Genomic DNA, 23498 nt, shown 5'->3' on the forward strand with positions numbered 1-23498 from the left:
ACTATAATGAGCCAAAAAAGTTTTTGCATGGAGTAAGCACTAAAATATCATCTGGGATGTACAAATTACAGATAATTAGCATTATTCCTCTCTCTTTTTAGGGAAGTGCTGCTTATTAATAACTGACTTTTGGCAGTAACCTCACCCCTCATACCTTTGATGAAATATTAGATCGGTGCTATTTGAAAATAATTTAATCTTTTCTCTCAACTTCTGTTTTCTGCATTGCAAGAAAAAAAAATGGAACATAAGTTCTATGAATTTATTATCAATGTAAAGAAAATATTTAAACAAAAACTGAGATGTATATGACATAAGTAATAGTCGAATAGTTTTGGTTGAAATGGCCTGGAATATTTAACTCAATTAAGTGTGACCTATGCTGGTTGAATGTAACAAAGATAAAGCATAAGACCCAGATGGACTTATAGAATTTCCTGCAAGGAATTTTGGACATATTGGCCCATTTGCAAATTCAACATCTAGCCTAGAACATCAGCAAAGATGCAATGAGTATTGGGCAAGAAACATATTTTTATAGAAATAAATTGAATTTAGAATGATATAATATGTAATGAATTTCTGCTGTATCTTTTCTTTTCCTTTTTAGAGCAACAGGAGACCAAAGTGAAGAAGCTTTCAAATCAGACTTGTATGCACTGTTTAGTTCCTTCAATCGAATGTTAGCTATTAATCATGATCTCATTATCCTTCCTACACAGGTAGGTTCCATCAGTGTAAATGAATGTTAATAAATTATTTATTCCTGCTATTGTGTTGTCATGCGAAACTAGGTACAGTCAGTCCTCGTATAGCACGATAGTTGTGTTCCGAGAAACCCTCGTGCAATGCAAAATCGTGCAACATAAACAACAGGCCCTATGGGAAAAATAGGGTTAGGTGCCGACCACCCAAGATTGAACACACATTTGTAACCAAAACATTACCAAACACAATAAATAATCGTAATAAAATACTTACGTATTTTATTACAACTATTACGTAATAAAATAATGCTAATGCTTTTGCTTCTATCGTAGGAAAACTTGTTTTTTGTTTGATTTTCTATCCAAACAGATGACAGCCATTGCATCTCTTCCAATTCTTTGTGTCTTAATCTAATGGATTTTAATTATACTTTGAGTTGTTCCTGCTATGAAAGTTGTTTTTATTTTCTCTGCATTCTTCTCGGCGTTGCCTCATTTAGGTCTGTAGCACGTGCAATATCACATGGTCTTTCATTTCGCTCAAAGCGTTTCACAGTTTCATATTTTTTAGCTATCGACAGTGGAGGACTGGCCATAAGCCTTACCGGGGAAACGCCGGTGGGCCGGAGGCCAGTGTGATTTTGGCCATAAACCATAGTATGAGGCCACTATAAATTTTCCCGGTTAAGAATTTTTTATCCAGTCCGCCTCTGTTTATCGATATTGCTTTTTTTTTTTTTCTCTCTGAATCTGCAGTGTCTTCACCAGGATGCTTTCTTTTCTCACCTTTTAAGTATTTTACTCATTTTTAAGGAATAAAGCACAATTACAAAACGAGGAGGCACGCTTGATACACATAAACAAAGCTGTGCACGTGTAGCAACTGAATAAACAACACCATAAAGGCAGAGATACAATATTAACACCTCACATTTTACTAAAGCACATTTCTAGGGGTTACTACCATAAAACAATAAAAACAATTTCCAGTTGCGTTTCTGCTAGTGGAATCTGTTATAAACTGGTAGTAAACCTGATCTAATTGCATTTGCGATTATACCGATAGCTGGAATTGTGTTGGTTTTTACGTTATTATGGTGAAATGTGTTTCCCCTTCACTGATATAAAACACATAAATACATTTTCAGAATCTTCTCTTCATTCCTATAGTGTTGCGTTCGGTTGGGGTGATTCCGCGTTCGACTGCCATTTTTGTAAACACAAAGGTGAATTGTGCATAAGCGAATTCGGTTCGTGTTATATAAGATATCGTTCCCCTATTTATAAATTGTGTATGATCGAATTCATGTAATGTAAACACGTGTTATACGAGGACTGACTGTATATTGAAAACATCAGTCAGCTCTTGTGGCTAGCATAGTCTTATAATCATCATTCTTCCACACCATGTGGAAAAGGCTTGTGGTAGAATGCTGTCTCAGTGAAGGAAATATTTATGCTTTACTTTCTTTATTTATTTTTTTTTTTTTTCAAACCATCGCCAAGTTTCTAAGTTTTGATTGAGGATTATTCCTTATTTTTTCTCCAGAAACAAGTGTTTTGTCTACAAGAATATCAGTAAGATAATACATTTCACAAATTTATGGACTTCATGTACTGATCCTTACAGCCTTAGCTTCCTCACACATTTTCAATCAGCAAAAAATATTAGGCCAGTGTACATTTTGATAGATTTTCAATAGCTGAAAAATACAGGTTGTATCGAAAGCCTGGACCCATAGGAATTCTATGTATGGCATTTTTATAAATTTACAAAAAACACACTCCTGATAACATATTTTAGGAATTAAAATACCTTGATGGCTTTCTGTATTGTTTTCTATTATTTTCTATAACAATACCTGAAGTCTGTGGTTTATAGCCCAAACGTATTGCAGAACATTCAGAAAACATTTGGAATGTATGTTCTTAAATAAGTGTTTTGGTCTTAAATGTTCAAAAAAATTTATATAAGGATTTTCTTGAACATTTCATTCATTCATACATTTAACCATCCACACACATATGAATTCATACAAGAATTCATGTGTATTCTTGTAAATGGCAATCAATTTGAATACTAAATAAATTGAGTGTATATTGTTTCATTTTCCATATGGGTCTAAATTTCTAATACAACTTTTATTCATGAAGTGAATGTTTATGTATTGAAAACTGGTTGAATACAAATGGAATCACTATTTTTGGTACCTCATAAATTTAATTTGATGAGAATTGCATTAAAAAGATGAATTGCTATTAGTCTTTCAAGAAAAATATATTCTACTGAACTTGGGAAGTTAACAAAACAAAATAATTGTTTACATAAGATTCCCAATTATCTGAGAGTAAATATCTGGGATCTCTATAGATCCTTTGTCTCATGTTGGGTCTCCACTTGAGAATGCTTGGAACAAGAAGGGATGCCAGTCTTGCTGACACAACCATACCTCGAAATTTATGCATTTGTATATTTTATTTATTGTGCCTCCAGGTAACTGAGTCCATATGCACAAAAACCAATTACAAAATTTAAAATTTCCATAAGGCCTTAAACAATATTTACAATATTAATTTCAATTAATCATTTGTCAATCTATTTAAAAAATTTGTTTCAGCGATCTCAACATATAAAACGAAAACAAGTCCATTGGTACAAATGACCCACTGATTTCTGTTCTGAACCTCATAGAGTTACACCATGCTCTACTTGGTCCAGTAACTGGAATCTTCTCTTAAAAACATTTTGTACATAATATTAAAAAAGTTTAAAGTTATGATGATTTACAAACAAAACTGGTAAATTATCTCTGCCTAGGATACAGACCCTTCTCTCAGGCTCACTTCACAGGAAGCAAGCATACAAACTGAATTGCAACCAGAGTCTAATCCTGTCATTCACAGTAGAGATGGAAGGCAGGAATAAAAATGTCTCTCTGCCTTTGTCAGAGCTGTTATAATGATTTTGCCATCTATTTACAAGCTCATCATAGATTCTTATCCACTCCACTGTAACCTTTTGCCTCACTAGCCCCCCACCTTTCGTGCAGGACCAAACACCTAACATCTCCGCAGGAATACCTCACCTGAGGCAATACATAAGTCCAGCACGAATGACCAACAGGTCAGCAGGCAATTTGCCGACAAAACCTGAATAGCATCTGTAGATATGGTGTGACAAGCACAGATAATACCCAGAAGAGAGAATCTCTGGGCTGAATGAAGATCATTCTTTATTATTGTATTTTCGGCCTTCATAAACCAAGCTCCGGAAGCATAAATGATTATGGGGACAAAAACACTTTCATATAATAAATTTGAAGGCTGACCCTTAATTTCCCCATTTCACTCTAGTAACCCTCTGAAGCTTGGCATACAATAATTTAATTTTCTGTTTCAAGTATTTGACATGTGTAAAAAACAAACGTTCCTCCAGATACAAACCCAAATACCTGACACATCTGGCATACTTCAAGGAATTGCCCCTCAGCGTACAAGTGGTGGCCTAGTCAAACTCAGCTTACCCTTTAAAAGCATAACCATCGGTTTTTTTTGTAAATCTATAGCTTATACAAATTTGACCAATTTAGGAGATCCTGAAGTATGAAACTCTCCTTTTCTTCAATTGTTTTCTGAGAATCACCTGCAACAATTAAAACTAAGTCATCTGCATAGGAAATGGCACAAGGGTCACCCATTTTGCACTCCAAAAACTCATCTTAAACCATGTTCCACATATAATGTCCGAAGATCAACCCCTGGGGACGCCCGTGCTTCACATGACAGAACTCCACTTCCCAATGGGATGAAACATAACCCTATGGTAAGAAAAGTAATCCCTAAAGATGTTAAGGAGATCTCCGGGACAGGGGGCAATTCTAGCCCTACATCGGATATTACCCCACCACGGGGCATCAAACAGGCCCCTGAAGTCCACAAACAAACTGAGCACATATTGCCGTGACTCTTCCTGAAAGTTGTAATTAGTTTTCTGATTGCATCCTCAGTAGAATTACCCTTTTTAAATCCATATTGTTTTGAAGATGACAAGCCCAAGGATTCATGTCTTGTCTGATATCTTAGGATGATCACTGTCTCGTATACTTTTCCTAAATTTGGCAAAAGAGTAATCAGGCAATATGATGACGTCGGTTCATTCAGTGGTCTCTCCAGTCTCTTAAGGATTACTTTCAAAACAGCAATTTTCCAGATCTTAGGATAAATGCCTGCCTTACGACATTAATTGTATATGTCAGAGGAAACTTCAAATGAAAGTGCTTAATAACACAAGTCTCTAGGAAATCAATCTTTGTAGCCTTCCCATCTTTAACTAAATTCATGGCTGCATTAAATTCTGTGAGAGAGAAGGGCGCTTCCCTTTCTTCAGAGAGATATTCATTGTTCTCTTTTAAAATTTTATTTTGTACACTATTATTTACAGTGTTATCATCTTTTAAATATAATTCTGACATGACCTGTCAGACAGATTGGGTCCATGTAATAGTGTCCTGCTGGCTCTTTTTTTTTTTTTTTTTTTTTTTTGAACACTGTAAGTGATTTCATCAAGGTGAATCCCATCAGTAATAATTCTATAAACGGAACCCCAAGGATACAGAGTTCCCAGTGTGTTCCATGAAAGATTGCCATGCTCAATGTTTAAACTTCTTTATCTTTATAGAATATTCCTTTCTCAACTCAGTGTAATTTCTTTTCAACTCAGCCACGACATCTGCATTGGCTACCCTTCGAGAGCATTGAAAACTCTTCCTTGAGGACCAAACCCTTTTCTTAAGATCATTTAAGATGTGATCCCACCATGGAACAGATCTGACAGGTTTTCTCTTCTTCCTCATTGAGGCTGTACTAGCTTCCTTAAGTATTTCTGTTATTATATTAACTTTCTGTGAAGCAGAAATAAATTCCCAATCACCAGCTTCATTAATATGATTCCTCACCAAATTATCAAAAATTTCCCGATTAACAGTCTTAGTAGCAAACCTGTCAGTATCCAACCAGATCCTGGAAGTGACAGTCATACAGTAAGTATACAAGATGCCTCTATGGTCACTGGTCACAATTGCGTTATGGACCCTCCAGTTTGAAATCTTGTTCAAAGCTGCTTCACAGCAGCAGCAGCAGAAGGTATTGCAAGCTGCTGAGGGTCATTCACAACTCCTCACCCTGAGGAAGAAAGGAACTCCTCTAGATCATGACCCCTGTCATCAGAGGCTTCAGTCCCCAGAGTGTGGAGCAGGAATTAGTGTCTGTAGCTACCACTATAGGTTTTCTTCTCAGGAGCACCTTAACTCTCTCTAAATATTGAATGTATGGTTCACTAATATCACTAAATTTGAAGTAAAGGGACACCAAGTACACATGACCACTCGGTGTCGTCACCTCACAGCATACTCCATACTCTTTACTTAATGAATTATTCACAGTAATCACGAATTCTCTGTCGATGATACAATTGCTGCCATTGGAGTATCCCCACAATGAATGATCCTGTGTGTTTGAGGATATTCCATCACCTTACTGAGAAAAGAATAAGTCTCCTGAAGTATAATTATGTCCAACAACCTCTCCTTTGCCACTTTACCTAGTTTCAAGTCAACTCTTTTGGCTGCTGAGCATTAATCTGTAGCATATTTAATAAAAACCCATTATTGTTATGATTCATAATTAATCCATTTTTTTATTAAATTCTAAAGCTCTTAAATAATCAGGGCATACTTGATCAATTGCTGAATGTTCAGCGGCCCCAGAAAAAACATTATTTTTTCTCCAACAATTAATGCACCTACTCTGCTCTGCTCCAACCTTTGTGAGTAACCCTTAAAAGGATCTCCTTTACCAGAATAGTGACCACAAAAAACATCATTCTTACAAAGTTTTGCTGCATGGCCAAAGACTATGCATTTGTAGCACTGTGTGACTAAAACAATATCCCTGACATGGTGGGAATCCCAATTAATATAAATCCGACCTCTATTTAATAATAATTTGTGAACACGACAAGTTCTATGATCCAATTCTTCATATGCTTATTCTTAATTTTGTTAATTATTAAAACAAAAACGTTTTATAACACTTGCTCCTTGCTAAGGCCACATTCCTGCAAATTGCTTTGCCACAATTGTTCAATAAATGTACCTTTATCTACATCTTTACTCACGTCATAAACTAAACGTTTGGGGTTTGACCTCTTTAGGTTGTTCAAGTTTCAAACCTAGTTCACTGATCTGTACACAATCCTTAATTTTTGTTAATTTCTGCTCAGAATCAGTTTCAATAATTAATTTTTTGTCCTTTATAGCTCCAACACTTTCTTACCTCAATGTCAGGTGGAATTGGCCCTACCGATTTAAACAGTTCTCTCTCTCTCCATGTTCTCACTAGTGTTATTGTACTCACTTTTGGTAGTGACAACTGCCACTTTGGGTTGCTTTAAATCTCCTCCTTGATCTTTAGATACAACACTAGCATAAGATCTGGATGTATCTTGACTTCCTTTCTCCTTTTCTTTTCCCTCTAATACTTTATTTTCAATTTGTAGTTTCATTAATGAAAGCTCCATACTGTCCCACAAATCCAAGACTTGAGCAGTTACAATTCCAGGAATGTTATAATCCCCTCTTAATAATGGTTGTCTTAATTTCATTCTTGCACTCTTAATTTTCTTCACTCCGAACAGGTCTAATTCATTTTCATCTGAACTTCCAATTTCAGACATTTATGGAATTTTCAGGGAAGAAATAAAAGAAAACACTTTTGTTGGATGGTATCATGAGTTTTAGCTGTATGGACTAGGTAGATTAAGAGCACAACATTGCTGAAATTATGTAGCATCTCAGAGAACCTGTTGTAGCCAGTTATGGGTTAAAAGACTACTGTAAAAATTGGAGCAGTGTGGCATTAAGGGCAAGTTACTGCTCTGGGCCGACCGGGCTAGCCAGGTGGGTAAAGTGCCTGCCTGGCAACCCAAAGGTCGCGGGTTCGATTCCCGCCTCGGGCTTGGATCAAAGTACTGCAAAAACCTTGGGAGGTGCACTATGGCCACAGAAGCCGATGCGCCAACAACTACCAAAAAAAAAAAAAAAAACTGCTCTGAATAAAGGATGCTTAAGTGGTAGAAGATAAAGTGGTTATTAATTTACTCTGCTCTTCAAGGACTAAAGTTATTAGTGAAGTCTTCCAGGGTTCATTGCTGGGCCCATTGCTGTTTTCTGTATTTATTAATATTGATGAAGTTCTGTCAGATTTGATTCTAAGTTTGCAGATGATACAAGGTTGGCTGGGTGAATAATGACAGCAATCAGAGTAAGCTACTGCAACAAGATCTAAAATAATGAAGCTGAGATGGGCTGAGAAATGGGCCGAGAAATGGGCTGATGAAGTTTAACATTAACAAACATTAACATTAACAAGGTACTGCATATGGGTAGCAGTAATCTCAGATTAGCATTACCATTAGTAGAGGCATATGATGAAGGAAAGCAAGCTTATACAGGGTGCAGAGAAACTCTACCGACAAACTTGAACAGGTGATAGAGGGTACCAAACAAAACATTTTTTGTCAAGTAAACATAGGTTGTAAATGATTCGTTATAGCAGCAGAAGCTATTACAGGGTTGTAAAAATCAGAACAACACATTCAGTAATTTAACATTGTTTAATTCTTACAAATCATTTGCTATTGTACACAAAATAGAAAAAATAATCCATAACACAGTACTCAAATGTACAACTACCATCAACATTAACATATGCATGTATTGAGAAGTCCTCGGAGAATCAGTTTAGGTACATATCTGCTGCTAATAGCATAAACGTGTAATGTCATATTGTGATCAGTACAGGTACAGACATGGAGCATTTCACTGTTGCAGAAATGGCGGATATCCATTTAACGTATGGCACAGCAAATGGAAATGGAAGAGAGGCTTGCAGGATTTACCAAGGATGCTTCCCAGACAGAAGGTTGCCTCACCACACAACATTTGCTGCAATACACCAAATATTGCAGGAGAATGGCTCTAATGAATATGCATGATACTGGACGTCGACGCACTGCTAGGACACCCTGGTTTGAAGAAAAGGTTTTGCAGACCTTCGCTAATTCTCCTCCTACCAGCACAAGAGCCATTGCACACTGATTGGATGTGCAATAGCCCTTTGTGTGCCACACTTTGTGTGGTGCACGAAGCCAGACTACATCCTTTCTGATGCCAGAAAATGCATGCACTAGAACCTGCTGACTTTGACCACCATGTCATGTTCTCCCACTGGTTTTTACAGGAAACCAACTTTCAGCCTGATTTTGCCAGTAATGGGCTTTGCACTGATGAGGCATGTTTCACCCAAAGGGATTGTTCAACAGCTGCAACAGTACTGTGGGGGCAGAGAATTATCCCCATGCAATGGTTGAAGATGGCTACCAACACAGGTTTAGTGTCAATGTATGGGCTGGCATTGTGGGAAACATTTTAGTTGGACCATATATGTTGTCTGCATGTTTAGATGAATGACTATTTGCATTTTCTAGAGCAAACACTTCCAGAGTTGCTGGAGGATGTTCCTCTAATTGTCCGAGCATAAATGTGGTTCCAACATGACAGCGCACCACCACATTTCGACAGATGTGTACGCGCGCACACTTACGTACAAACTTTTCAGTCAAGGTGGACCTGTAGGCTGGCCAGCAAGGTTGCCTGATCTGACTTCTTTGGACTTTTTATTTTGGAGATACATGAAGACTCTTGTGTATCGTCTGAGGTTATTAGTAATTATTATTACTAATAACCTCAGACGATGTCAACAGGAAGCTCTTTCTTCTTTGTGCAAAGATGGCACTATTGTAGTTTTGCCTGCAGATAAGGGGAGGCACACTGTTGTCCTGGACAAGTCGGAGTATATTCATAAAGCCCTCACTCTATTATAGGAGTGGGAGGTTTATGAAACTGTGCATGACTCCCCTTTGAACGTGTTGAAGAAGTTGGAATCCAAAGTTAATAAACTTGTGAATTCTTGGTTTTTAGCCAATAAGATTACCAAGAACGTCCCGCTGGAAGCTTCATGCGATGGAAGTGATTACCGCTTTACATATGGCAGTGGTAAGGCTGTATCTTGAGTACTGCATACAGATCTGGAGAGCTCATTTTAGGAAGGATATAGATCTGCTAGAACAGTTACAAAGAAGGGCAATGAGATTGGTGAAAGGAGTGAAAAGCCCTTACCAAGACAAGTCTTTGGTTCTGCAAATTGCAGCATCTAAAAACTAGGCACCTTCGAAGTAATCTGAGTGAAAAGTTTAAAATTTGAATTGAATGAGAAAGCTCAATTCTAATGGCTTTCTTCCCTATCCTCAGACTGCACACATAAATTTAAATTGAGAAGGCATGGTTACAAGATAGATGTACGGAAGTTTGCATTCAGCCAGTGGTTGAGTGTTGGAACAAACTTCCATCTGGTGTTGTGGAAGCGGGCAGTTTGAATAAATTTAAAAAAGAACTAGATAAATATTGGATGGAATGGACAGATAATGTGGGAAGGTTTTTTTTTTTTTTTTTGGCCGTGCTTTATAAGCTTTATTTTTTTGCATCATATGCCACTACAGGCAGGCCTTGATTAACATGATTAATTCATCCCACGAGCGCATCGCACAAAATGGAAACGCGTTAATCGAATATCATAACCAATAGGAAAAATTATAATTGATCCTTGACCTTCTGGAATGTCCATAAAGAATTTTAAAAATACCCTTTAAATAACTTTTTAACTGTATATAATGTAAAAGATAATGAAAATAATTATGGAATTAAATGTTTATTGCATAAAACAGTGGTTCTTAAACTGTGCACCGTGGAATATTTAAAATTTTCGAGGGAAACACAGCGATACTTGTCATCTGTCGGACACCGCTTGAACTACTACCTCCAGGTAGTTCACAGTTTCAGAAATTCTTATTAAGTTGTTTGGACCTAACTACTAAATGAAACTGTTAGGTATTTCTTTTGGTCTGGGTGCGCCTTGAAAAAATTACTGAGACACTAAAGGCGCCATGAACCGAGAAACTTTGGAAACCTCTGACAAAAAATACACAATGAAAAAATTACTGTTGCGGAAATATTTGAACAGTGTTGACTTTCTCTTTTCATCAATCAATTTCCGATAGCCGACAACAATCTTTTCTGGGCCCTGGCAAAATAAATATCGCAGAGAACATCAAACTTTTTGTTTGAGGTTATATGCTATACGAAAGATTTCATCTGATTCTTTTACCGTTATCTCCTTCACGGTAACATTTTCATCTGGCTCATTTAGAAATTTGAATTTTTAAATGCAAGTCTGCATTGACTTTATTAGCAGGAGACAAACACGTTGTCTTCCGATGATTGATAGAACGCACTGAGGCGGGCAGCAGGCAAACGTTTGTTTATTGACCGTACGACTCGCGGTAAGCTTAACGCACAATTCAAATCTTTTTCAACTATCGCATAAAAAAAAAAAAAAAAAAGATCGCGTTAACTGGAAATTTGCATCGTGTAAAGTGGTATCATTTTTCAAATAGCGTTAACTGAATATTGCGTTAATCGAACTCGCGTTATGCGAGGCCTAGCTGTACCACTAATAATAATAATAATAATAAATTTGTGTTTTTCACATTACCATTTTCTATTTCATTTTATATACTTTCCAACAAAATTTATTTCCTAGCCATACTAGATAATCAAATAATTACTGTATCTGAAATTCCTTCTGAAAGTGAATTTGCAGTGCTTATTCTTATGCATAGTAGGACGTTTTATATAAATATTAAATAAATAGTCATATTGTATATAAATTTTATAACTCAAGTACTGATGTAGAGAGCTTGTGTAAAGCCACATGATAAGTTCTTGTCGCGTGTAGTGAAATTTTATTTTTTTAGTGTTTTAGGATATGCACATATAACATTTTTCCTGTTCTTTTTCAAAAAATTTGTCTGTTTTAACTCTTCACTAGGTGTGCCAGTGTTCTTTGAGATATCACTTTTATAGAAAAAAAAAAGTATTAAGATACTACAGCTACAATCATAACTGATTGTAGCTGTTTGCAACTGTAGTGTTAGTTTTGTTGGCTACCAGTAGCATAATCACAACCCATTTGAGATCCTGAGATTTAGAATGGGGATGAGAACCTATACCACTAGTGCCATACCCAAAACTATTCTGAATGACTACTTCATATAATCGCCAACAAGTGAAGTTCCCTAAATTGATCTCACCTCTCTCCATTCTCCCCACCCAAGAAAGTTTTCTAGCTTTTAGAAATAGATGAAATAGATCATGCCTGCATTTTAATGATAGATGGGGTTATATTGCATCTTCATTTTACCACTTTCAGCTCTGCTGATAGTAAAAAATTAAACAGCAGATAAATTAATTTTCTGTATGTTGGTTTTATATTGCATAACTAATTGACACTACTTTATATTAACATAACTGATTAATATACCATGATCACCTAAAATAACTAAAAGTATAAAATAAAGTATTTGTATTAATAATAAAAAAAAAAAAAAATCTACAAAGTTCGATTATTTGAAAGGGGAACAATCAATTAAATTATGGAAATATAAAAACCAGTAAATTGTGTAAATATGTATTGCCTTTGCCAGCCCAAACTTGATCCTGAGTTCCAAACAATAAATAACTAACCTGAAGTGATTTCCTAGTAGCTATATTGTATGTAAATTTTAAACCTCAGATACTAATGTTGAATCATATGGAACCATACAATATATTTTCTTTCGTAAAATGAAATTTTATTTTTTGTTTTTGTGCATAATTTAGTTTTAAACAGTAAGTAATATGTAAGAGTATCAAGACTATCCTAATTTTGAAAATTTTACAAACAGATATGAATGAAGAGTTTTAAAGCTGGAAAATGGTGACAATAAACTCAGAAATGGTCTATGGCTTTGTTTTTTTTTCTCTTGCCATTCTTTATGTAGATTGTGTCAGTGCATATGTAATTCACCAATCTTATAAAGAACAAGCAAAATGGAAACTTAAGTTTTCTCTGAACATTAGGAAGGAATCTAGTTCATCCCCCATCTTCAAAGAAAATTATAAGGATTTTTAATGATATAAAAATGAAAATGTGGGGACGCTGAATATTCTTTCAAAAGAATTGATAATTCAGGTGAGAAGGAGCCTGTTGAAACGAGTTTTTATTGTTTTTTGTACTTCCAAACTCAAGGGGTAGATACTAGGGCTTGCAAACCGGTTTTATAAACCGGTTAAATCCTGTTTTCATATTGTTGTTAAAACCGAAACCGAGCTTCTAAAACTGGATTCAAATATTTTTTTTTTAGTTAGCCATCAACATTTTCTTTTGTTTGTTCGTTTGTCTGGATCGTTCAACTGCTTTATGTTTCAAACATGTTTTTTATTTTATTTTATTTTATTTTAAGGTACGAATCTCATGGGCAAGTGGCCCAAATCTAGGAGGGGTACCTTTTTATCTTCCCACCTGTATCATGACATGATGCAGGTGTACTCATTTATGACTGAGTAAGTCGGAGCGATAGCGTAAAAGAAAATCTCAACATTTCTCCATTCCATCTATTTTGTTCGCCAGGCAAGTTATGGAACGCGCCTTATTGATGGTTACCCACTAGAAACAGATTTGCTGAATATTGCATCAAATTTTAATCGTAGAAAGTTTTTTGCTTCTTTATTCCTATTTGCGGACAAATGTTCTCCAAAAAGCAGCTTCACCAAATTTAGCTTTTATGTAATTTTGAAAATACAATAGATTTAATTGGGGAAAAAAAATTGCAAGTAAATAAATCAAAAATTTCTTTTGTGAAAATTTTGAAACTTGCCTCATTTAGACTCTTCATTCAGTGCTTGCGGGAGTGACACATAGTATTGTGCCTTTGTTATCTTTAATATTTTTATTTAAAATTGTCGGTGATATAAATTCCTAATAATTAATATTTATTACTCTCAATATGTCTAAGATTAAATCAAATGTATGGAATTATTTTGCTTGAAAAAGCAAAGATGAAGCACAATGTTCGAAATGTCAGAAGATAATGAAGTCATCTGGAGGATCTACATCATCTTTGATGTTGCATTTAAAGAAAATGCATCAGATTGACATTAAACAGGATAACAGTGAACCTCCTGTAAAAATGGTAAGAACATTAGAAAACTTTATCGTTAAAAAATCTATGGAAGAAGAGATTTCAAAATTAGCTGCTTTAGATGGATTTTCTTTTAATTCAATTGCCAAGACTGAGTTTATACAATCAAGCCTTCACCTTCAGAGAAATAAATACGATAAACTACCACCAGCCTCAGTGAATGGAATTAAAAATATGGTTCTGAATTATTATAAAACTAAGAAAGAAGAACTCATTCAGAATTTCAAAAATTCATTGGTTTTGGGTGCACGGTATTCATTGACTCTAGATGAATATATGTCTATCTATACAAAATAAAAGGTATATGAATATAAATGTGCATTCAAAAGACAATCATTGGTCGTTTGTTCTTATTGAGATTAATGGTTCACTTGATAGCAGAAGAACTGAGCAAATTGTGAATGGACACTTGAAGGAATTTTGTTTGAACTTGGATGAGGATATTGTTGCCTGCACCACTGATGGAGCAGCAATGATGATTCAGTTTGGCAAGAAAATTACGTCTAGTCATCAACGATGTATAGCCCATCGTATACATCTGTCAGTTATAGATGTACTTTATGAAAAAGCAATCAATTGTGGTGCCACAGTCTCTGAGTCTCCCAAAGACAATGAAGAAAATGAAAATAATGAAGAAAGTAGTGATGATGAAGAAGTTGAAGAAGGACAGCAAGGCATGCTTTATGAAACTGACTTTACCGATGAGCTCATTTATTTATTCAATCCAATGGCCAATATTGCACAAACTATTAACAAAGTCAGAACAATTTGCAAGCTTTTTCGAAACTTGCCTACCAAAAATGACACATTACAAAATTTTGTTAAAGCAAAATTTAATGGGAAAGAATATAAACTTATATTAGATTGCAAGACTAGATGGGATAGTACATTCTATATGATTGAGAGATTTTTGAAATTGAAAAATTGCATTCCAAATGCTCTATGTGCAGTACTGTCAACTGAAGCTGTGTCTGACGATGACTGGAAAACACTTGAATTGCTATGTGAAACTTTGCAACCAGTTGAAATGATTCTGAAGGCTATAACCTCAGAAGATACAGACTTACTTAAAGCAGAGTCTTCAATAGAATTTCTGCTTGCTAAGCTTGATACAGCAGAAAACCCATTTGCTTTAAAATTTCACCAAAACCTTTTGCAGCGTTACAATACAATCCGAAATTGCCAAACTGTGGCTTGGTTGAGCTATCTACACAAACCCAAAAAGTTTAGGAAGGAAGATTCAGGTTCAAGAACTTTTGATTTTCCAAGTAAGCAAGTTTTGAAAAAGCATGCTGAAGAGATTTATCAGAGATTATTTGCAAAACATTCCGAAGGAGTCTTAGCGTTGAATGAAGAAACTGAAAATAAACGAACTGTTCTTTTAGAAGAAAATTGAATATCAAAGACTCGTCTAGTTCCGATGTTGGAGATACACTCATGCGAGAGTATGATAGTGTAATAAAGAGATTAACTGAAGAACCTTCAAAATATCTGAGTGAATTGGAAATCAGCAAAGAATTTAAAATTTTGGAGGCAACTAGCAGTAGAAGTGAAAAGCTGGAGAAAGTTTATAGACCACTACTGACCATTAAACCAACGAGTGTCCAATCTGAGAGAGTGTTTTCTATCACTGGTCTCTTTAACACAAAAATAAGGTCAAGTCTATCAGGAAAAATGCTTAATATACTGTGATTTTTAAAGGATCATTTTCAGAAAAAAGCTGAGCAATAAATAGTAAAGTAATTTCCCCAAGCTGTTTTTTTTCACATTATTTTTATTTATTTATTATTATTATTATAGGGCTTATTATTTTTTTGTTTACTATACAAGAAGATAGTTTTTATTCAAAGGATTTGAATACAATTTGTAATTTTGTATAATCTCAAGCTGGTTACTTTTTTGGAGCATTTTAATTTTTTTATTTTTTTTACTATAAGAGGTTATAGATTTTGTTTAAAATATTTGATTACGATTTTTACAATCTGCCCAAGATAAAATAAATACCTGTGTTATAAGCTTTTAATTATTTTCCCTAAGTCTGAGAAAATCGGTTTTAAAACTGGTTTTAAGACTAAACTTCGGTTAAACTCTGTTTTGAAATTTCTCGGTTTTATGCAAACCCTAGTAGATATTTAATTTCTATTATATTATGAGACATTTAGTAGTATATAACGGAGCCATGATGCTCCATACGTTCTATGTTGATATCAATATTTGTAGAAGAATAAGAGAAAAGTACCTCAATATGATATGTTCACTTCCGTGAACATATCATATTGAGGTACTTTTCACACGGAAATTAAAAGGAATAAAAAAATAATAACGCAATTTAAAACGAATAAAAGAATAATAATAAATGGATAATAACGCAAAATGATTACAGTAAAAAATCAATTGAAAGCAATTCAAAAACAATTTTTAAAAAATTAATTAAAAAAAAGTTATACATAAATTTTGAAAAATTATTTTCCTTCCTGAAGCTGACATGCTTTTCGACAGTATGTCATGATCACAGGAATGAAAATTGTGGAGTATATGAGCTTGAATCTTAAAAAGAGAGATTATTTGTCCTTGCGCATGCACGTAAAAGACTGCGATTATTTGTCTTTGTGCATGTGCGTAAAAGACCACAAATCAGAGATTAGATATGGACTCTGAATGTTAATAGAATTCTCTTATAATTTAATTTCGATGGTTTCTGCAATTAATAGTCTTGCATAATTATGTTGGACACTAAGTATATTGGCCTCGAAAAAATGTATGGTTTTCGTTAACGTTATGAAAGGCTAATTCTGTCTGCTGAATGAGAAGCACGAACTGAGGATGTGGGCTGTTTTACTCAAACATTCAGTGGAAATCACATCAATCCTTGGTAAAACAAGTCACAATCACTGCAAGAAATGTTGCATACCAAATCATTTATTTGTGTTGTGAAAGAGGGAAGGAGTAAGTGATCGTTCAGTAAAGCATGTAATTTCTATATTGGTCTGGCCACAATCTTAAATTTGGTATATTTTGGTAAGATTGGCAGCCAGACTCTCTCTCTTTGCAAAATATCAGTTTTTTCCCCTCTGTCTTATTCTTTTCACAAGAAATAATAATAAAACAACATTAAAGTTGGAAATTTTTTTTTTTTAATTTTTGTTTATTTTCTTTAACGAATTGGTGTGCTATCATAGTCTATGTTGCAAAATAGAAACACACTAATAGCACTGTTCCCTTTTATGTACTTGTATAGTCTGAGCTAATTAACACTTTTTTTCAGTAAGATGCAAAAGAAATATGATCTAAAATTTCAGAAGAAATATAGTATATGCAAGTTGTCCATGTATTGTAAAATCGGAAAAAGGTAACATGTTTGTATTGCATATCATATGTAAGTGTGATTTTTCAATTTCAAGCATTGGAAAATGTGGTATAATCAGACATGTGCAAACAAATAAGCATAACAACTTAAATTGTGCAAATAGAAAAAGAAGAGGTAGTGATGGCTTTGAAAAATGGGCCATTTTTGTATTATTATAGTGTTGGAATTAATCAAAGGTGATTTCTACTGTAGTGACCTTTATTAAAGGGACGTTGTCAACCCGAAAGCAGCTTGCCTTCGGTATATTGGAAGGTGACTGAACAGAGTACAACATTGTATGTCTTATGATCAACCTGAAAGCATGTGCAATTCCTTCAAAAAAAAAAAAAAAAACTGTCTGGCACCTAATGCTGATAATGCACCATGTCGGTAGGCCAAAAATCTGGAGTAGCAAAGGTATGAAAGATGCAGTAATTTTTATCTTATTAATTTGTGTTCTGAAAAGGGATCTGCATAAGAGTTCTATAGAGGATGAATATTTGGTAGAAATTCATCACTATCTAGAAAAAAATTGTAAAAAAGGAAAGATGGATTTAAAAATTTTCAACTGATGTATTCCAAGTTGTACATTTCAATGTGTGTACATATTAGTTTTCTGTGGTGGTTAAATGTACCTACACTGGTGGAACAGTGCCAAAAAAGAGCTTAGATGTCGTGATAAAAACAATATGAACACTTTTCATTTGTATTGTCCGAAATTGAACAGTACAGTGATCACTAGTGAGTAGTAGTGATTCCAGGATTCTGATAACACTGCAAAGCAAGAGAATTTATTTAATAGCAATTGATGAACTCAAGAAAAAGAACTGAATTGCAAACTGATGATGAAAGCAATCCTAAACAGACCAGTAAAGCCAACAGACAAATAAGCTGATTAACCATAAATAGGCATATTAATCATATTGTTAACAGGAGAAACTGCTTCTACAGGGATGGGATACACTTAAATAGAAAGGGTGCAAGAATATTTGCTGATGCTATCGAGGCAGCGTTAGGTGAGTCGCAACACTGCTAGCTTGGAGGGATACAAAGAGTAATAGATTAACAGTAGCCACTGGCAGAAGTGAAAGTGATTTTCGCACTGCTTCTATTGAAATGAGCAGAAGCCTGGAAAACAAGATGCAGGATATTTCAGAGACTGCTGGGAGTCATTGTGGTACAAGTAAACACATGGGTTGTGTTAGGGTAGCTAAGAATAGGAACAGGTGCATGTATATTTGCACGAACACCAATGCTAGGAGTTTGGTAAATAAATTTGATGAATTTCGGGTATTGCTCAAAGTATCAAAGGCGGATATTGTTGGGATATCAGAGACGTGGTGTCACACAGATATAAGGAATGCAGAACTGGAATTTGGGGAGTACAATGTGTACAGAAAGGACAGGAAGGGAGGAGGGGTTTATGCTATTAGTAAAGAAACACATAAAATCCAAGGAAGTGAAGCCAGTCGACATCGCTGGACAGGTCAGTGTCGAGTCAGTTTGGTGTGACATAAGCATTGGGAGATCAAAATTGAGAGTAGGAGTGTGCTATAGGCCTAATGACTCTGATGAGTATAATAAGAAACTGTACAGGGAAATAGTGGGCCAGTAAATCAGAGTGTTATAATGGGGGATTTTAATTTCCCAGATATTGACTGGAATTTGGGGGCTGGTCACTCACACACCAGCAAGGCTTTTGTGGATTTATTGGATGATTGTTTTCTACATCAGCATGTTTGGGAGGCAACTAGAGGGAGTAATACTCTTGATTTGATTATCAGTAGTGATTCTTCATGCATTAAGAATCTGCAGATAAATGAACCACAAGGTGGCAGTGATCACAGTGTGCTGAAGTGGGGTTTACTCAAAGAGGTAACTACCATTAAAGGTAAAGGGAAGGGTTATTGCTTCCGTAAAGGCGACTACAATGGACTGAGACTGTATTTAAATTCTATACAGTGGGACCAACTGATGATGTTACCAACAGCAAATTCAAAATGGGAAGCATTCAAAGAACTTATCTTGGAAGCTACTAGGCTTTACAATATTGTTGAAATATTGTTCAAGGTTTAGGCCTAAGTGGATGTCAGATGAACTAATGAGATATTTGGCAGAGAAGAAAAATGTATGGGATACATATAAATTAACATGTGACACAGATGCCTATGATAGATATAAGCTGGTCTGTAACCAAGTCACATAGGAGGTTAGGCAGGCAAAGGCAGATAATAAGAAATCTTTGGCAAAGGATGCAAAGAAAAACAGCAAAGAGTTCTTTACTTATGTAAACTCTAGAAGGAAGGGGATGAATTAGATTGGTCCATGTGATATCGATGGTTCAACTGTTGATGATCCTGCTCAGGTAGCTAACAAACTAAATGAATATTTTGCATCAACATTCACACATGAGGAGTTATTCAGCGAGGGTAATGTCATAGGTGTATTTAACTCTGTCAGTAAGATAGATAATCTTGTAATAACTGAGAGTAAAGTGGAGGAGAAATTGTTGAAGATAAACATAAAAAAGGCACCCCGGGGTGGATGGGATCTATCCAGTTATATTAAAGGAGGCAGCAAAGGAAGTAAGCAAACCCTTAGACATAATTATGAGAGCTTCTTTGGCCCCAGGGGAGGTACCCATAGACTGGAGATGTGAAAATGTGACCCCAATTCACAAAGGAGGATCAAAGGCTGACACAAGTAATTATAGACCTGTGAGTTTAACTTCTGTTCCAGGAAAATTAATGGAGGTACTGGTTAAAGAAGCACTGCAGGATCATCTAGACAAGACTTCAGTTATAGCTCAGACACAGCATGGTTTTGTTAAGGGGAAGTCTGGCATGACCAATTTGATTGGATACTATGATGCAGTCACAAAAGAACTGGATGCAGGGAATAACATTGATATTATATACTTGGATCTTAGAAAAGCTTTTGATACTGTTGCACATGGAAGAAACTGCTGCACAAATTGGAGCAGTGTAGCATTGGAGGCAAATTGCTGCTATGGATAAAGGGGGGTGGTTGAGGGGAAGAAGACAGAGAGTGGTAATCAATGGACACTGCTCATCGTGGACTAATGTTATTAGTGTTGTCCCTTGGGGTTCAGTGTTGGGTACATTATTGTTTTCTGTATTTAGAAATAATATTGATGATCGTATATCAAGCTTAATGTCCAAGTTTGCAAATGATGCAAAGGTTGGCAGGGTTGTTAACAACTACTGATGCTATGCTGCTGCAACAGGATCTGGAAAGTTTGAGCAGATGGGCTGAGAGGTGGGAAATGAAGTTTAACATTGACAAATGTAAAGTACTACATATAGGAAACAGCAACCCCAGAGCAACGTATCAACTCTGTACTACACTGACAGTGGTAGAGAATGAAAAGGACCTGGGGGTAATTGTGTAGGCAGATATGAAGTTCTCTGAGCAGTGCAGACGGGCGGCAAGAGTAGCTCATGGTGTCTTGTCAATGATATATAGGAATGTTTCTAGCAGGGATAAGGAGGTGATTATTCCCTTGTATAAGGCAATAGTCAGGCCACACCTTGAGTACTGTATACAGGTCTGGAGGCCTCATTTCAAGAAAGATGTGGAGCTGCTGGAACGAGTACAGAGAAGGACAACAAGATTAGTGAATGGAACAAAGGGTTGCTCTTACAAAGAAAGAATTAAGTTTTGCAAATTACAATGTCTGGAGACTAGGCACCGGCGAGGTGATCTGATAGAGGTGTACAAAGCCTTGAATGGTTTGAGCATGCCCAATGCTGATGGGATTCTTCGTCTTGCTCAGAATGATCACCTGAGAGGGCATAAATTCAAATTGAGAAAAGACAGATGTAGGATAGACGTGAGGAAATTTGCCTTTAGCCAGCGGGTGATTGGTTGGTGGAATAGACTTCCATCCCTTGTCGTGGAAGTTGATAGCCTAAATAAGTTTAAGGCTCAGCTGGACAGGTATTTCGAACGAACAGAGGGGTGAAGTGGAAGTGGTTATTTTTTATTTATTTTTTTATTTTATTTTTTTTTTTTCGGCTGATGCTGCATAAGCTTGCTTTTCTTTTTTTTTTTTCGGCTGATGCTGCATAAGCTTGCTTTTCTGCATCATATGCCTCTGCTAATATCTGTGCAGATTGTTTGCTCATATTTCTGACTTGAACAAAGGAACTTTTTGTTTCTTTAAAATGTTATACCAATTTTGAAAGTCCAAACAGAACTCTTCAAACCAACATTCCTCACATTTAATGTATTGAGGTCTTTATTGCTAGATATGTTGAAGATTATGTGCAAATTTATTTTACTGAAGTTTTGAAATCTTCCACTTCCATGTTGGAAATTGATTACCGTAACAGAATAAAGAGAAGGATGATTCTGATTTAGTCATAGGCATTTCTGTTTCCAAGGTTGTACAGTAGTCCTGGACTGGGAAACTAACAAGTGAATCTTGAAATATTACAAATTATCCCATGCCATGCTTGTCATTTGAACAATTTCTCGTAACAGTAATGCTTTTCTTAGCCAAAGACTTCATGTTATCTGCCTTAGTGTGGACACCTTCCTGGGTAATTTTATTTACAAAATTTGGTTTGATTTTTCTTGATTCCATAAATGAGGCAGCCAAATTGTAGATACTTGTTGAACCCCGTTTGTTCAGAATTAGTTTCAGTTAAAATATTTCAACTGCAATTAGAAGACAAGAGTTCCACTTTAATACAGTCTTTTTATGCTTGGTAATTGGTATTTAAACAGCTGATGAAATAGTTTAACTCCAGGATTCTGGTAGCACTGCAAAGCAAGTGAATTTATTTTATAGCAATACTTTAAACGGGATAATTTTTTGAAAAATGTGAAATTGAAATTAATCTTTGTTATAATTGTATACAATTTACAATAAATAATTATAAATTGTATATTACCCTTACATTCAGCCAATTTTTAAATAATTTAGTGATATATTTTTTTTTAACTTTAATCCATTAATTTAAAAAAATTTAATTTTCATCAGTTTATTTGATTTTCTGAGTTATATAAAATTCAAGATTGATTTTTTTATTTCTTTGTAACAGACAGCCCTCGTAAGTAGTTTTAGTCATATATATGAACAACTATTAAAAGTGTTACCAGTGGAAGAAGTAGCTAAAATAGTAAAGCTGACTGTGGACTGCCTTCCTGCTGATCCTCCTATTCAACTTATTCAAGCCAAACTTCAGTGCATTCATGATACTATTAAAAGCCACATCTTTATTGATGCAGGTTGGTTATCTTTACTTGTTTTTAGGAACATATAGATAAGATATAGATATCTGTGTTAGTTAGGGTAAATGTAAATGAAATTACTTGCTGCATTTTAACAGAGAAATGTAACATTGTAAAGAATGGGATTTTGTAAAAGACATTTATGTTCTTTACATGGTACAGTGAAAAACGTTTTTGATTCCTGGACTTTTATATATGTTTTATTAAGGCAGTCATTTGCAAAGTAATCTGTTTGAACAGTAATGCACTTTTGCAACTGATTGTACAATTATTTCTGGAACTGTTTTGTCTTAATAGCATAGAAAGCAACTTAAGTTGCATCAGTAACCTCTTATTTGCTGCAGAAGTGACCACCTCATAAACATTTTATTTTTAGGGAAATGAAATATATCATTCTTCACTTTGTATCATGGATTTGGTTTCAAAAATATTGGCATAATAGACACACAATTATACTAAGTTACTAATTTCTGGAATGATACAGATGTGATTACACCCAGATTTGACAAACATGAGATGGCCATACTTAATCTCTTACTACCAGCCATTGGAGTGCATGCATGAAAATACTCTCACCTCTATAATGTATACTTCTTAAATTTTTCATGTTTCTTGATGCTATCCAATCCTCAAAAAACTGTCATTGAACAGTACTTTCCCAAGATTCTATTAGACATGCCTATTGGCAGCTCAGTATTACAAATTTCTAGCATTGTATGCTTTGTGCTGTTCAGAGCAAAAGGGTTCCAGATAATTTTTTAATATTTTTTGTATAAAAAGGAGGAAGGAATATTTTTAAAATGCTGATTTGGTTGAAAGAGCACTAAAATTTATAGTAGTGTGAATGATTTTTAAGATGTGTTCTATTTTAAATATGAGTTTCATCTTAAAATACAGTAATACCCCGAAGTTACGCGATAGGTGGGTCCGACGAAAATCGCGTAAGTCGAATTCGCGTAAGTCGGGGTACAACTTTGCATATAAATACATA

At 35.1% G+C, this 23498-nt stretch overlaps 1 protein-coding gene across 1 annotated transcript in view; it reads left to right on the forward strand.

Annotated features, from left to right (window-relative positions):
- spg (dedicator of cytokinesis spg) overlaps nucleotides 1-23498 on the forward strand; it is a 916969-nt gene that overhangs the window by 495618 nt on the left and 397853 nt on the right. Inside the window, exons 24-25 of the mRNA XM_090372306.1 lie at nucleotides 611-722; nucleotides 22318-22504. Of these exons, the coding sequence (XP_090228432.1) occupies nucleotides 611-722; nucleotides 22318-22504 (299 nt within the window). The remainder of the gene's footprint in view (nucleotides 1-610; nucleotides 723-22317; nucleotides 22505-23498) is intronic.

The sequence above is a fragment of the Mastigoproctus giganteus genome, chromosome 4 (genome assembly GCF_048544385.1).
Source record: "Mastigoproctus giganteus isolate SK-2022 chromosome 4, ASM4854438v1, whole genome shotgun sequence".
NCBI lineage: Eukaryota > Metazoa > Arthropoda > Arachnida > Uropygi > Thelyphonidae > Mastigoproctus > Mastigoproctus giganteus.